The 18,107-nt window shown below is 37.8% G+C and overlaps 1 protein-coding gene across 1 annotated transcript in view; it reads right to left on the bottom strand.

Moving 5' to 3' along the window:
- Positions 1-1,365: 1,365 nt before the first annotated feature.
- DDX10 (DEAD-box helicase 10) overlaps positions 1,366-18,107 on the bottom strand; it is a 311,316-nt gene continuing 294,574 nt past the window's right edge. Inside the window, exon 18 of the mRNA XM_068988708.1 lies at positions 1,366-1,976. Within this exon, the coding sequence (XP_068844809.1) occupies positions 1,799-1,976 (178 nt within the window). The 3' untranslated portion in view covers positions 1,366-1,798. The remainder of the gene's footprint in view (positions 1,977-18,107) is intronic.

Raw genomic sequence — 18,107 nt, 5'->3', positions numbered from 1 at the left:
GAGCAATGCACTACTACACACAATCCCATGGATGGAGGACCCTGGTAGGCTACAGTCTGCGAGGTCACAAAGAGTTAGACATGACTGCGTGACTTCAGTTTACTAAAACCCATTATAAGGCATTATAAGTACTGTGTTTGGCTCTGTGCATACAGAGGAGAGATAAAACAGTCCTGCTCTCAAGAAACTTGTCATATAACAGAGGGAACAGGCCTATAAGCAAATGTCTGCAACATTACATAATAAGCACTGCAACAGGAGTAAGAAACATGCACAGATCAGTGCTATGAAGAGAATGCTGACAATGTGGAAGGTTGGCAGGAAGCACAATGACCAGTTAGGAGATCACTGCAGAAATGTGAACAGGTCACGATGAGAATCTGAACTCTGCCTGAAAGTAGAAGCTGTAAAAATGGAGAAGAAACAATGGTGGTATGAGAGTCATTATGAAGAAGAATTAACCATGAACCAGCAAGGCAAAGCGTGGAGAAAGGGAGAAGCTGAGGAGTCATCAAGTTTCTCATTTCAATGCCAGAAGGATGTTTGTATCACTCATGAGGATGTCAAGTATGAAGGCAGGAGAAACCTTTCAGAGACAAAAATGGACTTAGGCTGAGATGGAAGTGTTTGTGGATATTCCCTTTCTTGAATTCAGGAATCATTTGCATCAGTAACCAAAAATTATTTTTGTGTATGGAATGGAAAGTAGGAAAGAGAGAAGACAAGGAGAAGGTGACAAAGCTATGATCAAATCAGTGGTGTCATGCCAAGGCACAGATTCCTTCCCTGTGAAGAGTTTGCCAGTCATTTGTAACCAAAGGAGAATCTGTCTTGTTCTACTCATTATCAGGAGCTGGCTCTGGGCTGGGATTTGTGTAGCATCCTCAACAAGGCACTTGTAGAGTACCTGAAGCATACGAGGTGCTCACTATCAGATCTGGTTTTAGATAACAAAGTCTTCAGATTCAGGACTTCTATTTATAAATGGCTACCCAGTCTGCAAGTGTAAGTTAAAAGATATCTTCGACCCAGAGGGATGGTATGGGGAGGGAGGAGGGAGAGAGGTTCAGGATGGGGAACACGTGTATACCTGTAGCAGATTCATGCTGATGTATGGCAAAACCAATACAATATTGTAAAGTAATTAACCTCCAATTAAAATAAATAAATTTATATTAAAAAAAAGAATATGCAAAATTCACTGTTTTAGGAATTGGCCAAGTATTTTAATCTTAAAAGCCTCCCCTTGAGAATCTCTCATATTTCTGAATACAATGAAAATATTAATATTTCATTTTATAGGAAATATGTTTATTATTGATCATGACAATTCAAAAATATTCATTTTTTCTCAGGGTTGGTCCATCATACTCTTTAGAGATATTAAATATATCAAAATTGTGAGCAATTTTGTTTAATATCACAGAGAAACTTCTGTATGGTAAGCAAGACAGAAACCTCTAACAATGAAACAAGGTCTTCAGAACTTGCCAGTAAAACACAGGAAGCATTTCCAATGATAGATGTAGGAACCTCTGGACAGAATCTAACAGTACACATGCTGGAAAACAGGATCAGGAAATTTTATAATCCACTGTCACTGTGAGTTTCCTCTGGGATGCTTCAAGCAAAGCCTGTGAAAGGGGCTTAGAGACGTGATCACTCCTGTCTGAAGAATGGGTCCTCTAGACATGGGACTCATGCTACTTAAGTGCCCCAAAACCTACTGTTTTTTTCAATTTCTTGTCCACATAATCATGACCAGAGGTTTAAAGGAGAAGACAAGAGCAGGAACAATCTAGCTTTGACTTTTGAGCAGATGTAACACCAGTTCTTCGTCCTCAGCTAAAGACAGGCCCGTATCCAAAGGTTCTAAGGTTTCCCACTTGGTTTTCTTTCTGTCACGACTTGCTGGTCCCACGTCTTCTACTTCACTGTTGTTCCTTTTCCTCATTGTCTGCTTCTTCTTGATATCACTGGTGGAAACAAATCCAATGATTTACTTTATAAATAACTAAATTCATTATTATGAAATTAAACATTTAAAATTGGACAAAATTACCAATAACAGATACTTGACAAAGTGGTATTATTATTCAAGAAGGAAAGAAGCTATAATAACATCAGGCTATCTGTGTCATAAATAAGTCCTTTCCCATTCATTAACAGATATGGGCAAAGGGCTATCATATTCCAGGCACTGGGCAGGGTACATTGTACACACGGTCTCATATAATCCTCACAATAATTCTAGGAGCTCTGGATACAGCATCCACAATTTGAGGACACCAACTGGCCCGGAGTCTGGCTCTAGACTGGTTCCAATCTGAGCTTGTTCTGCCATATCAAACCATCTCTATCTAAAGTTAGTGTATCCCTTAGGTAATATCTGTTGCATCAATTTATGATACGTGGATCATGAATAAAATAGAACATGAAATGTTAAGTTAAAAATTACTTAAGACACAAACTAATTCTGCCCCATTTAAATCTGTATCTAAGATTCACAAATGGTCTTAAGAAAACATAAACGTTACTGTGGTATTCTGCACACACTTAACACACAGACCATAAAAATAAAACTAATTTCTGAAGGTAGAAAAAAATCACTTGACACAAGAAAAACTGAAGAAAAAGTAAAATATCCTCAAGGCATTTTGAATACCATCATCCATCATCAGGTTCAAAGATGACCAAATTATTCGACACAAGTTTAAAACAAAATTTAAAAATCCACCTGGTAGCTATGCCAGTAGCAGCTGTTTATTAAGGGCTTACCAATGGTCTGGCTTTGTGCTACATGCTTTACACAGACCACAACATTTATCTTCATAAGAATCCTTGGTATGGGGAGCACTGGCCTCACTCTACAATGAGGTGAAGAGAGGTTAAATGACTGAACCCACATTATGTACATGATCTTCAAATCCACATCTGCATGACTCCAAATTTAGTCCAAAGCCAGATGATGGAAAGCAAAATATATTCCAAGCATAACATGCATTCCAAAAGATAACAAACTGCTCCAGTTTCAAACAACTCTATTATACCTTAAGAAGACAGCTGGGATATCAAGTGAATGCACCTAGTCAACATATCCAGTTCTGACCAGCTTGAAGGAAACCTGTAAACAATTATCCCATGCACCTCCCACAAATGCCCAATACTCTGACTCAGCAGCCATTCTCTCTCACCATTGTAGGAAAGATATACTAGATAACACTAGAGGTTATTTAAAGCCACAAATAACCATATTTTAAAAGGGTGGGTACCTATAGAGATGAACATGAAAGAGTTCCTTATAATGAGAGCTCAGTCAGTAAAGAAAAGAAAGCGGTTCTTAGCAGAAAGAGGACTTTAAGAAAAAGTACTGAGTCCTGATCTTCTTGAGTATGGCCAGTTTGGTGCCAATTCCACTGGACTAGAGTACCATGATTTATCTGGAACAAGTTAATACTTATTTTTGCCCTGCCTGTACCTCAAGTGCATCTCAGAGCAGCCTAATTAGTGGGTTTTACTTATGCATCTTTTGTTAATGTGCTCCTCACATTATATTCTGTATAGGAAACAGCTGGTTCAGAAAATTAAAAAAAAAAATTTGGAAAATTTATGTAGATGGAAAATATTTTCAGAATTAGCAACTCTGCTGCTTTGTGGACCAGTTAAAATTTTAAAAAGATATTTTATACTACTTTCCATAGCAACTAAGTTGCAATTGTTATGAAAAATTAATTATTAAATAATAACTTAGATATTCTATAGGTAAGTTACCCATGTAGATGATACCACTATAATGGCAGAAAGTGAAGAGGAACTATACAGTCTCTTGATGAGGGTGAAGGAGGAGAGTGAGAGGCTTAGAACTAAACATTAAAAAAACTAAGATGGCATCTGGCCCCATTACTTCATGGCAAATAGAGGGGGAAAAGGTGGCGGTAGGGACAGATTTCCTCTTCTTGGGTTCTAAAATCACTAAGGAAGGTGACTGCAGTCATGAAATCAGAAGACAATTGCTTCTTGACAGGAAAGCTATGACACCTAGAGAGTGTGTTGAAAAGCAGAGATACTACTCTGATGACAAAGGTCCATATAGTCAAGCCATGGTCTTCCCAGTGGTCACATACAGTTGTGAGAGCTGGACCGTGAAGAAGGCAGAGTGTCAAAGAATTGATGCCTTTAAAACTGTGGTGCTGGAGAAGACTCCCAGGAGTCCCTTGGACAGCAAGGAGATCAAACCAGTCAATCTTAAGGGAAGTCAACCCTGAATGTTCAAGCTGAAGCTCCAATATTTTGGTCATCTGATGTGAACAGCTGACTCACTAGAAAAGTCCCTGGTACTGGGAAAGATTGAGGGCAGAAGAAGAGGGCGTCAGAGGAGGAGATGGATGGATGGTATCACTGACGCAAGGTACATGAACTTGGGCAAACTTTGGGAGGTGGTAAGAGATAGGGAGGCCTGGCATGCTGCATCTATGGGGTCACAAAGGGTCGAACACGACTGGGTGACTGAACAACAACAAAGGGGGATAATATTATGAATCTAGAAAACATTTCCCCAAAAGAAAATAATGTAATAAATCTGGAAATATTTAGTCAAAACATGGTCATAATTTGGTATCTGCAGAAAAGGACTCTTCTAAATGGTGAAGTACTAGAGGGTGATGTCAGCAACATGGCTAAATGAGGTATCCTCACTCATGTCTCCACCCAACAACAACAATCTGGCATCCATCCATGGACAAAAGTACCTTTGTGGATGCTGAGGGATCTAGCACTCTACACCAAAAGACCCTAGATGAGTCTCAACCAATCATGTGTGGGTAAGAGGCATAAGGACCTCAATCTCAGCTGTGAACCCTGCAGTGGAACACAAACCACAGTTGTAGGCCTTCTTGGCAGTGGAATAACAACAACTTGTTGGCAGTCTGTGACAATCACCCACAGACAAGTGAGACTTTATTTAAGTCTGGGTCTCCTGTGGAGAAGTTTCAGCATACCAATGGATCAAAAAAATGAGAGTTTGGACACACTGGAGAGGGTAAATGAAACAGTTTGATTTTATTCACATCAATCCTCCCCCAAGGTGGCATAGTTCAGGGCCAAGAGAGATCCTGGCCTGTGATTTTTCCCATGAAGAAAGTGAGAGCATGTGAGTGAGTGCTTGACTTCCTCAACTGTGTGAAACTTCTTTCCCATTTCTCTCGCACCCTATCCAGAAAATTAAATCATGAGCTTCACAGGGTGGTGGGAAGAGAGGCTAGGTAGATAGGACTCTCAGAGGGAGTTAAAAGGACATGAATCCTACCACCTACATCTTGAATTCCACCCAGACGCCTGTCCATGAAGTGCTGGAGATGCCTTACAAGTAGATCTCTCCAACTAGCCCATGGGCACCCCCAGAGCTCCATGGGCCTCACCCACCCCCACCCCTGTCCTGCCTGTGTCCAGCTCCCTGCAAGTGCTCCTGAGGCTAGTGGTGAGAGTGAGCTTTGGCAGATAGCTAATGAGCATGAACCAAATCTGTGGGTCAGGGATAGGCCACAAACTTCAGCTTTAGTATCATCCATGGAAAGCAAAAGGGAAGCTATCAGTATTCAACTTTGTGCATTGCAGAATCAAGAGAAGGGACACAAGTTTAATAATTCTGCCTTAAAAGAGAGCAAGAAGCACAGAGCAGGCATATCTAAGGAAAGCCTGAGAAAGCCTCAGAATCCCTAGAAAGGCTGACAGAAGGTATTTCTCTCCTGAAGGTAGTTAGTAAAGACTGTAGGAGATGACTGCTACTGCAAATGTGAGGACAGCAACACAAAACTTGAAACATGAAAAATCAAGGGAACATGACACCACCAAAAGGGTCACAATAATCTTCTAGGAAACAATCACAAAGACATGAAGATCTACAATTTACTGGATAAAGAATTCAAAATAGCTATTTTAAGGAAGCTCAATGTAGTCGAGGAAAACACAGAAAGAAAATTCAACAAAACCAGGAATTCAATATACAAACAAAATGAGGAATCTAACAAAGAGACAGCAATCATTAAAAAAAAAAAAAAGTACCAAGTAGAAATTCTGGAATTGAATAACGCAACGAATGACATGGAAATCTCAAAAGAGAGGATTGACAGCAAATGGATTAAAGAAAAGAAAGACTCTGTGATTTAGAAGACAGAAGTTTTTACATTATCTAGTCAGGGGAGAACAAACAAAAAATATCAAAGGAAATAATCTGTGAATTATTGGTGGCTCAGTGGTAAAGAATCCACCTGTCAATGCAGGAGACATAGGTTCAATCCCTGGATAGGGAATATCCCTGGAGGAGGAAATAGCAACCTGCTCTAGTATTCTTGCCTGGGAAATGCCATGGACAGAGGAGCCTGGCAAGCTACAGTCCATGGGGTCACAAAGAGTTGGACATGGACTGAACACACACACACAGAGGAAGAGGAGGAGGAAGGGATGAGAAAACTTGTTTTTCTTTTATTTTTTTAAATCACAGTTGAGAAATTCACTAATCTATGGAAAGGTTTGTATTCCTAAGTTCAAGGCTCAAGGATGTTCAAACAAATTTGCCTGAAAGAGATCTCCTACAAGACATTTAATAATACATCTGTCAAAAATTAAGCAAAATATTGAAACTTAAAATTAACAAGATGACAAAAACTTGCAGTTTATAAGGGAATTCTCATAAGACTGTCAGCATATTCTCAGCAGAAACTTTACAGGCCAAGAAAGAATGTGATGATACATCAAAAGTATTGAAAAGAAAAAAGCTGCCAATGGAAAATACAGACATTCTTCAGAATTTGTGGGAAATTAGTTTGAAGAGTCTCCTCCCTTTCCCTCTCAGGTTACCAAAATCTACATATACTCAAGTACTTATATAAAATGGTTTAGGATTTATTGGCATATAAACTACTCACATCCTCCCATATGCTTTAAATCATTCCTATATTACTTTTAACACCCAATACAACATAAATGCTATTTAAATAGTTGCTGGTGCATGGCAAACTTGAGTTTTGGAACTTTCTGGAATCTTTTTCCTTATGTACTTTTGATTCACACTTGGTTGAATGTGGAACCCATAGATACAAAAAACTAACTGTACTCTAACTGGTAAAGTTGTCCTTCAGAAATGAAGGCAAGATAAAGTCTACCCCAGACAAATAAAAGCTGAAGGAATCCATCACCACTAGACCTGTCTTATTTATAACAAAGAAACAAAAAAAGATGAAAGAAGTTCAAGTTAAATCATAGAACACTAATTAGTACATGAGACTATCCAACACACCAGTAAACACTATTGCAGTATGGTGGTGTGTTTGACATGCATCTTTCATACATTGGTTAAAGGACAAGAATATTAAAAATTACTATAGCTATGATACTGGTTAATAAATACACAAGATAAAAGGTGATATATAATTGTGACATCAAAAGCATAAAAAGAGGGGATAAATAGGTAGAAATATTTGATATGATTGAAAGAGGCTGTTATTAGTGTGAAACAGACTGTTATATCTATATGATGACTTATGTAAACTTCATAGGAACCACAAAGCAAAAATCTACAGCAGATTCACAAAAGATAAAGAGAATGGAATCAAAGCACACCACTACAAGAAATCATCAATTCACAAAGAATGCAGCAAGAGAGGGGAAAAAGAGAAGAAGAGAACAACAAAACAGCCAGAAAACAATACAATGGCATTAGTAATTCCTTACATATCAATCTTATTCAAAATGTAAATGGACTAAATTCTCTAATGAAAAGGCATAGAGTGTGTGGGTGGATAACACCCAACTATATGCACAGAGTCGGACAGGACTGAGCGACTTCACTTTCACATGCTGCTTACAAGAAACTCAATTCAGCTTTAAGAACACATACTCTCAAGATGAAACGCTGGAAAAAGATATTCCATGCAAGTGGAAACCAAAAGGAAACTGAGGTACTAAACTTTCATCAGATTGAATATACTTTAAGCTAAAAATGGTAACAAGAGACAAAAAAGATCATTATGCAATGACAAAGAGATCAAATCATTAAGAGGATATAACAATAATAAATATACGTACACCAAACATTGGAGGAGCACAATGTATCAAATACTAATAGACATGAAGACAGAAATGGACAATGATACAGGAAGAGAAGGGAACTTTCGTATACCACTTTCAACAACAGCTAGATCATCCAGACAAAAAATTAAAAGGGATATGTTGGATTAGAACCTTTTTTTTGTTTATCTTTATTTTGCTTTACAATACTGTACTGGTTTTGCCATACATTGACATGAATCCGCCACGGGTGTACATGAGTTCCCAATCCTGAACCCCCCTCCCACCTCCCACCCCATATCATCTCTCTGGATCATCCCCGTGCACCACCCCCAAGCATCCTGTATCCTGTATCACTTTAGATCAAAGAGATTTAATAGACAGATAAAGGACATTCTGCCTAACAGCAGCAGAATACACATTTTTCTCAAGCATGCTCAGAACATTCTCCAAGGTAGATAAGCCACAAGACAAATCTAAGTAATTTAAGGAGACTGAAATCATATCAAGTATTTTTACCAACCACAATGGTATGAAACTAGAAATTATAAGAAAACTGAAAAATTCACAATATGTAGAAATTAAACAACATTGTCCTGAACAACCAACTGGTCAAAGAAGAAAGCAGACAAATCGAAAAATACCTCAGAAAGCAACAGAATATACTTTCTTCTGATGTGCACACAGAACACAGAACCTTCTCTAGGATAGACCACATCTTGGGTCACAAATGAAGCCTCGGTAAATTTAAGAAAATTGAAATCATATCAAACATCTTTTCCAACCACAACACTATGAGATTACAAATCAATTACAGGAAAAAAAATATTGTAAAAAACACAAACACGTGGAGGCTAAACAATATGTTATTAAATATCACTGGATCACAGAAGAAATCAATGAGGAAATAAAAAATAACTGGAGACAAATGAAAATGAAAATAGGACAATCCAATATGTATGGCATGCAGTAAAAGCTGTTCCAAGAGGGAGGTTTATAGCAATACAATCTTATCTGAAGAAACAGGAAGTCTCAAATAAACAACCTAACTCACACCTAAAGCAACTAGAGAAAGAAGAACAAACAAAAACCAAAGTTAGTAGAGGGAAAGAAATCATAAAGATCAGAGGAGAAATAGATAGAGATGAAGAAAACAATAGCAAAGATAAATGAAACAACTGAGTGACTAACACTAGCACTTCAGATGAAACTATAATCTGGTTCTTTGAGAAGAAAAAGGAAATGGATAAATCTTTATTCAGATTCATCAAGGAAAAAAGGGAGAGGACTCAAATCAATAAAATTAGAAATTAAAGAGAAGTTACAAGGGACACCACAGAAATACAAAGGATTGTAAGAGATGACCACAAGCAACTATTAGCCAGTAGAACGGACAACCTGAAGGAAATGGACAAATTCTTAGAAAAGTACAACCTTCCAGGACTGAACTAGGAAGAAATTAAAATATGACCAGACCAGTCACAAGTACTGAAATTGAAACTGTGATTAATAATCTTCCAACAAACAAACTCCTGGACCACATGGCTTCACAGGCAAATTCTATTTAACATCTACCTCCCTGAAACTCTTACACAAAATTGTAGAGGGAAAAACACTCCCAAACTCATTCTATGAAGCCATCATCACCCTGATATTAAAACCTGACAAAGATATCACAAAAAAAGAAAATCACAGACCAGTATGAATGATGAGGGATTCCCTGGTGGCTCAGTTGGTAAAGAATTTGCCTGCAGTGCGGTAGACCTGGGTTTGATCCTTGGGTTGGGAAGATACAATGGAGAAGGGAACGGCTACCCACTCTAGTATTCTGGCCTAGAGAATTCCATGGACTGTCCATGGGGTTGCACAGAGTAGGACATGACTGAACAACTTTTACTTCACTTCATGACTTATGAACAAAGATGCAAAAATCCTCAAGAAAATACTAGCACACTGAATCCAATAACCCATTAAAAGGATCATATGCCATGATCAAGTGGGATCTATCACAGGGATACAAGGATTTTTCAAGGTCCACAAGTCAATCAGTGTGACACACCACATCAACAAACCAAAAGGTAAAAACCATATCATCATTTTAATATATGCAGGAAAAGCTTTTGACAAAATTCAACACGCACTGATTAAAAAAAAAAAAAAAATCAACGCTCCAGAAAGTAGGCATAAAGGGAATCTACCTCAACATAATAAAGGCCACATATGACAAACCCACAGTAAATATCATTCTCAAACGTTAAAAATGGAAAGCATTTCCTCTAAGATCAGGAACAAGACAAGGATGTCCACTCTTGGCACTGTTTTTCAACATAGATTTAGAAGTTCTAGCCACAGCAATCAGAGAAGAAAGAGAAATAAAATAAATCCAAATTGGAAAAGAAGTAAAACTGTCACTGTTTGCAGATGAGATTACACCATACAGAGAAAATCCTAAAGATGTCACCAGAAAACTACTAGAGTTCATCAGTGAATTTTGTGAAGCTTAAGGATACAAAGTTAATACATAGTCATCTCTTGCACTCTTATATGCTAACAACGAAAGATCAGAAATAGAAATCAAGGAAATTATCCCATTATCATTGCATCAGAAAGAATAAAATACTGAGGAATAAATGTACCTAAGGAAGCAAAGGACACGTATTCAGAAAATTAAAAGACGCTGATGAAAGAAATCAAAGATTACACAGACGGAGGAATATGGCATTCTTCTCAGAATTACTACAAAAAATCTTGTAATTTATATGGAAACACAAAAGATCCCGAATAGCCAAAACAATTTTAAGAAGGAAAAATGGAGTTGGAAGAATCAGGCTCCATGGCTTTACACTATACTACATGGCTGCAGTAACCAAGACAGTAGGGTACTAGTGCAAACACAGAAATGGAGATCAATGACACAGGATAGAAAGCCCAGAGGTAAACCTAGGCACTTACGGGCACTAATAATCTGTGACAAAGGAGACAAGAATATGCAATGGAGAAAAGACAGCCTCTTCACTAAGTGGTGCTGGGAAAACTGGACAGCCACATGTAGAAGAATGAAATTAGAATACTATCTAACACCATACAAAAAATAAATTCAAAATGGATTAAAGACCTGAATATAAGGTCAGAAACTATAAAATTCTTAGAGGAAAACATAGGAAAAACACTCTTTGATATAAACTACAGCAAGATCTTTTTTGACCCATCTCCTAGAGTAATGATAATAAAAACAAAACCAAACAAACGGGACTTAATTAAAATTAGAAACTGTTGTACAGCAAGGAAACCATAAACAAGATGGAAAGACAACTCTCAGAATGGAAGAAAATATTTGCAAAGGAAGCACTGGACAAAGAATCAATCTCCAAAATATACAAACTGCTCATAGAGCTCAATTTAAAAAAATTTTTTTTAAATGGATGCAAGATTTAAACAGACATCTCTCCAAAAAAGACATTCAGATGGCCAAGAGGCACAGGAAACAACGTTCAACATCACTAATTATTAGAGAAAGGCAAATCAAGATTACAAGGAGCTATCACCTTACACCAGTCAAAATGGTCATCATCAAAACAAATTTACAAACAGTAAATGCTGGAGGCGAGGTGGAGAAAAGGGAGCCCTCCTGCACTACTGGTGGCAATGTAAACTGATACAGCCACTGTGGAGAACGGCATGGAGGTTCCTTAAAAAACTAAAAATAGAACTACCATATGACCCAGCAATGCTACTACTGGGCATATACCCTGAGAAAACTATAATTCAAAACAACATGCACCCCAAGGCTCACTGCAGCATTATTTTCAATAGCCAGGACGTGGAAGCAACCTAAACGCCCAACAGCAGAGAAGGAAGACGTGGCATATACGAACAACAGAACATTATTCCATCAAAAAAAGGAAAGACGCTGGGTCATCTGCAGAGAGTAGATGGACCTAGAGTGTGTCACACAGAGTGAAGTAAGTCAGAAAGAGAAAAACAAGTGTCATATATTAACGCATATATGTGGTATCTAGAAACATGGTACAGATAAACCTAGTTCCAGGGCAAGTATACAGATGCAGACCTAGGGAACAGACGTGTGGACACAGTGGAGGAAGGGGGTGGAGGGACAAATTGGGAGATTAGGATTGACACATAAACACTACCATTTGTAAAACAGACAGCTAGTGGCAACCTGCTATAAAGTACAGGGACCAAAGGCTGTAAGGAGTCAAACAGTATGAAATGAAAACTGGGTAGTGGCTACAAAACAGGGCTGGGAATCTGAGGCTGAACTCTGCATTTCATGGCTTATGTTAGTGTTTCTGTGGGAGTTAGAGTGCCAAACTCTCTACATATGCTTCAAATGTATCAGGTTAAGGGTCAAGAAGGACCATATTACTGTTCAACATTAAGAGTACAACATATTAGGTTGATAAAATACGCCTTAAAAAGCAAAAGGATGGCTCAGAGCATTAGCAGCCCCACTATTTCTATAAAACTACAAAAGCAGAAGAATCAGAGCTACTTATCTTTTAATACTCTAATTAACAGATTTAACGAGCAATGCGATTTACTAGTATGTAAGTCAGGTATATGACTTACAGAACCTACCAAACAGCAACAACACATACACAAATATCAGCTGTAATATGTAATCTGAACCAACAATAACAAAGTTTTACTTCAATGACTTTTTAGTGAAAATGTTTACACAAAAGCCTGTCATGATACCCACAGAGAGCATTTGAGCCAATTTATTCATTGCTAATAATTAAGAAAAAAAGATTTAACATTGGGATGTGAATTCTATTTTAACATCTTAGTAAACATATTAATAACTGAGTTTTAAATGGAATACAACTTTCCTACCTTCTAAATTCTCTGAACCCAAACCTCAAAATTCTCTCAGAAATTGAACTGATTTTCCAACAGGTTTGATTTCCTGGTTTCAGGTGCTTGTAGCTACCTGCTGCTGCTGCTAAGTCACTTCAGTCGTGTCCGACTCTGTGTGACCCCACAGACAGCAGCCCACCAGGCTCCCCTGTCCCTGGGATTCTCCAGACAAGAACACTGGAGTGGGTTGCCATTTCCTTCTCCAATGCATGAAAGTGAAAAGACAAAGTGAAGTCGCTCAGTTGTGTCTGACCCTCAGCGACCCCATGGACTGCAGCCTACCAGGCTCCTCCATCCATGGGATTTTCCAGGCAGGAGTACTGGAATGGGGTGCCATTGCATACTCCGTGTAGCTACCTAGTCACCCAGAACAAGAGCGGAGTCTGAATTACACTTATGAGCAACAGAAGAGGGAGAAACACATGAGCTAACGTGTTAGGGTCAGCCCTCCTTCTGGCACGTCTCATCCATGGCACTTGCCCAGAAGATCAGACATTCTTGTGAGTCCCCTCTGTAGCACTACCCTCCTTTTTGGTCCTGCTTTGTTTCAAGATCCATCTTCAATTCCATCACCATCCACAAAGGTACCTAAGCTCCCTATTAAAAGTGATCTCTTTCCTCTGAATTCCTGTAACTCTAATTGTTCACTAGTCATTTTTTTGCACCTAGTATTACTATCTCCTGACACTGAAGGAAAATTTTTCTTTTTTCATGTATGCATCTTAATTCCCAATTAGAATGCAAACCGCTAGGTGGGAATGTAAATTAGTACAACCTTTCTGGAGGGCAAATGCTAACACCTTTTAAGAATGCACATCCAGCAATTTCTCTTCTAAGGATTTATCCCAAGGAAATAATTAGAGCTGTGTATAAAGATTTAGTTACAGGATATTTAAGCAAAGCTACTTGTAATTTCAGAAAGTCAGAAACCCAAAGGTCCAATCATAAGATATTAATTTGTTAAGTAAATTATAAAATTAGAAATGAAATACTATGGAGTTATTTTTAAAATGTTGAAGGAATTTCTTGATACTGAAAACAGCTATAAAACCAATACACAGTAGGTGTCTGTCTTTGTTTAAAAAGGCTGCATTTATGTTTGCACTGAATAAGATTTGGAAGATTTTTTAAAATATTCATTTTTTGCTGGTATATGTATCTGTTTTTCTGTAACAAGTCTGTATTACTCTTTGCAATTAAAAAAAAAAGAATAAGATTTGAAAGGAAATGTAGTTCTGAGCAAAGAATAATTACAATTATTCTTTGTATTTCTATATAGTTCAAAGCATAAGTAAGTGTGCTACAAAAACTTCAACCTGGGTCCCTGGATCCACAGAAGTATGGGGAAAGGTAAGATTTCTTTCGTCATGATGGATGGGTCATGGGTTATTTTCAGCATTTCAAAATACCTGCAACTGTATGCCCTAGACTAAGTTCTGTATTTTTTTGCTTTTGTCTGAAATAATAATAACTGAACTTTGTGAATACTTACAAGCTTGGGTGGACTAGAAACTATGCCTTTGTTAATAAAACAAATGTGAAACATTAACTTTTTGTTAACTTTCTTGAAAGATAAAAATCTTTCAAAACAGAGGGACCACAGGAGTTGAAAGCAAAAGTTCTCTGTGATGAAGAAAACACTGGAAGTCATTGTTCTAGACTTGAGAACTGTGCTCCACTGATTATACTTTTCAGATTTACATATTAGGCTTTAAAAAAAAGCCATTTAATAATGACTTCCATGCCCACTATCCCCTAAGAAAAGAGAAAAAGGTTAAAAACCAATTTTCTTAAATTTAGGTTCTTGTTGAATTATCATACTTTAAACCTTTATGTCTCCCATGTAACAGTGCTCCCATTCCTGCCAACCCAATATATGCTTAAAGGAGGACTCTTTGTAAAGTACACCTTGGTTCTTTTAATTCTTCATAAACCCTTCAGGGACTGCCTTCTTGTATTGCCTGCCTCTGTACACTATTCTACATTACCCCTCTTTAATATACTCTGTTCCTCTGGACATTTTATTCCCTGAATATGTTCTAGGTTCTCAATTTCATTTATCTCCATTTGGAATTACCTTTTCTGTTTCACAACCATTTGAATCCTCCCTATCAAAGCCCAGTTCAAATGCTACCTTTTCCTCAAAGATTCCCTTCACATAATTTCATTTTACATTCTGTCTGTGCCTCTTTCATTGCATCATTCTGAATGGTACTACAGTAAATTCTGTACAGATCTCTTCCTGTGTCTACTACATTTTTAGGTTTTTGTAGTCTGGGGCTGTTTGTCTTCTTTATCTGTGAAGATGATTTGAATAAAAAAGTCATTCAGGGAGAGGAGGGAGGCTCAAGAGAGGGGATGTATGTGTAATTATGACTGAGTCACGTAGTTGTAGGGCAGAAACCAACACAACATTGTAAAGCAATTTTCCTCCAACTAATAAAAAGAAGTCATTCAATAAATGTCCACTCATCTGAGAGACAGAAGTCACGACCTTTTTGAAGGTTCTTCAAGTCCTGCAAAGTATCATTACTGCAATGAAGGCGGCAGGCAAGGTTTCAACAAACTCTGCTTCTAATTCAAGTTGCAACGTCACAATGGAAAGCTTTATGCATGGGAGAACTCACAGCACTCAGTCTGGTTTGCGGGTACACAGGCTCCAGTCTGCTGACTAACCGCTTGTTTTTAATAGCATAAGTTCCCAGTGTTCTAAATTTCAACTTTGCATATGCTTTTCAAAGTCATATGAATCATATTTTCAAAATCCTACAGTCATGTTATGGCTAAATTCCGTAACTCACTATCTTCCACAGTGCTTTTGACTTATAAAATATGCATCTTTAGCCTAGAATTCCTTCCTAATCACCAGATCAACATATTCAACTGGATCTTGGATATCTCTATCTGTATTTTCAAAGGTATGCAAACTCAACATGTCCCTAACTACTACCTGTTTCCCCCCAAATATATTCTTTCTCCTATATTTTCCTTCCAAGCAAATAGTAATACTCCTACTAAAAGCCTAGAAGTCATTCTTTAACTTCTTCTTCACATCCTTAATTCAATTGATCATTTCTTCACTAATCTCTGTCAAATCCATCTAAGTCTTCCTAGCACCTCTGTAACCATCTTAATTTAAAAGCTTTGTTCATATTTGTCATTCGTCCCCCTCCTTCTCCTGACTCAACCCTGGGAAGCCTCCCAGACCATCCTAGTCTAGGTTAAGTGCCCTCTTGTAGGTGACCCCCTAGCACTATGCACTCCTCAACTACACCCTAGGAAATGCTGCACTTAGACTGCTTCACCCATTAGATCTCAAGTTCCTTGAAGACAAAAACTGTCTTATTCTTTGCAGTCACATTCCCTAGTACCCAGAGGCTCAATAAGTACTTCTTAAATAAATGATGAATCAACTCACAAAGCTAAGCTTCTATACTGCTAAATATCCAACTCACCCAATTACATAAAGTTAGGTAGAATGATCTCTAAAAATTACATTCTTAATTTCTGTTTGAGCCAGTATATAAGTGGACATTAAAATCTGGACTGTATTTTTTTTCAAATAGCATATAATTAATTCCAAAGAAATCCAAAATATCAAAGCTACAGTGAAAAGTAAAATATTAATTGCATAAGGAAAAAACTACTAGAAAGAAGAAGCATCCAATAACTGCAGACTCAGAGTAAGGAATGAAATACTACTTCAACATTAAAGAAGGAGTGTAACTTGCCACTTTGATTCAATGAAAAAATAGTAATTTTTATTTTCTTTGAAAAAAGACATGTAACTCCTCTGGGATGTATACATCTCGAGAGGGTGGGATGATTTGGGAGAATGGCATTGAAACATGTATAATATCATATATGAAACGAATCGCCAGTCCAAGTTCAATGCATGATCCTGGATGCTTGGGGCTGGTGCACTGGGATGACCCAGAGGGATGGTACGAGAAGGGAGGAGGGAGGGGGGTTCAGGATGGGGAACACGTGTATACCCGTGGTGGATTCATGCTGATGTATGGCAAAACCAATACAATATTATAAAGTAATTAACCTCTAATTAAAATAAATAATTTTTTAAAAAAGAATATCTTTTTCTTCTAGCATGTTTAATGTTGAAATGACTGCTTTTTAAAATCAGTCACTTGACAGTTTTATAAAAAATCTGGTATGGAAAAAGTAGCGTTGGAGTCAGACTTGACTAAATTGAAACAAATGCCAAAACTTGGGAAAGCTGTTTAACTTCATGAAGTGTTAATTCCTAATTTGTAAAATGTGTTTAATATCTATCTCATCGAAGATAATTGATAAATAAGCACTGGAAAAGCAGGAAGTCAAGAAACACTTGGAGTAACAGGCAAATTTGGCCTTGGAGTACAGAATGAAGCAAGGCAAAGGCTAATAGAGTTCTGCCAAGAGAACACGCTGGTCATAGCAAACATTCTCTTCCAACAAAACAAGAGAAGACTCTACACATAGACATAACCAGACGGTCGACACCAAAATCAGATTGATTATATTCTTTGCAGCCAAAGATGGAGAAGCTCTATACAGTTAGCTAAAACAAGACTGGGAGCTGACTGTAGCTCGAACTCCTTATTGCCAAATTCAGATTGAAATTGAAGTGGAGAAAACCACTACACCATTTAGGTATGACCTAAATCAAATCCCTTAAGACTATACAGTGGAAGTGAGAAATAGATTTAAGGGACGAAATCTGATAGAGTGCCTGGTGAACTATGGTTGGAGGTTAGTGACATTGTACAGGAGACAGGAATCAAGAACATCCCCAAAAAAAGAAATGCATAAAAGCAAAATGGTTGGCTGAGAAGGCCTTAAAAAATAGCTGTGAAAAGAAGGGAAGCAAAAGGCAAACGAGAAAAGGAAAGATATAAGCATCTGAATGCAGAGTTCCAAAGAATAGCAAGGAGAGATAAGAAAGCCTTCCTCAGGGATCAATGCAAAGAAATAGAGGAAACCAACAGAATAGGAAAGAGGGCACCTCACTCCAGTACTCTTGCCTGGAGAGTCCCATGGATGAAGGAGCCTGGGGCTGCAGTCCATAGGGTCGCAAAGAGTTGGACACGAATGAGTGACTTCACTTTTGCTTTTCACTTTCATGCATTGGAGAAGGAAATGGCAACCCACTCCAGTGTTCTTCC

Source organism: Capricornis sumatraensis, chromosome 16 (assembly GCF_032405125.1).
Source record: "Capricornis sumatraensis isolate serow.1 chromosome 16, serow.2, whole genome shotgun sequence".
Classification (NCBI taxonomy): domain Eukaryota; kingdom Metazoa; phylum Chordata; class Mammalia; order Artiodactyla; family Bovidae; genus Capricornis; species Capricornis sumatraensis.
The sequence above is the reverse complement of the archived record's forward strand: the minus strand, read 5'-3'. Positions and strand labels throughout refer to the sequence as shown.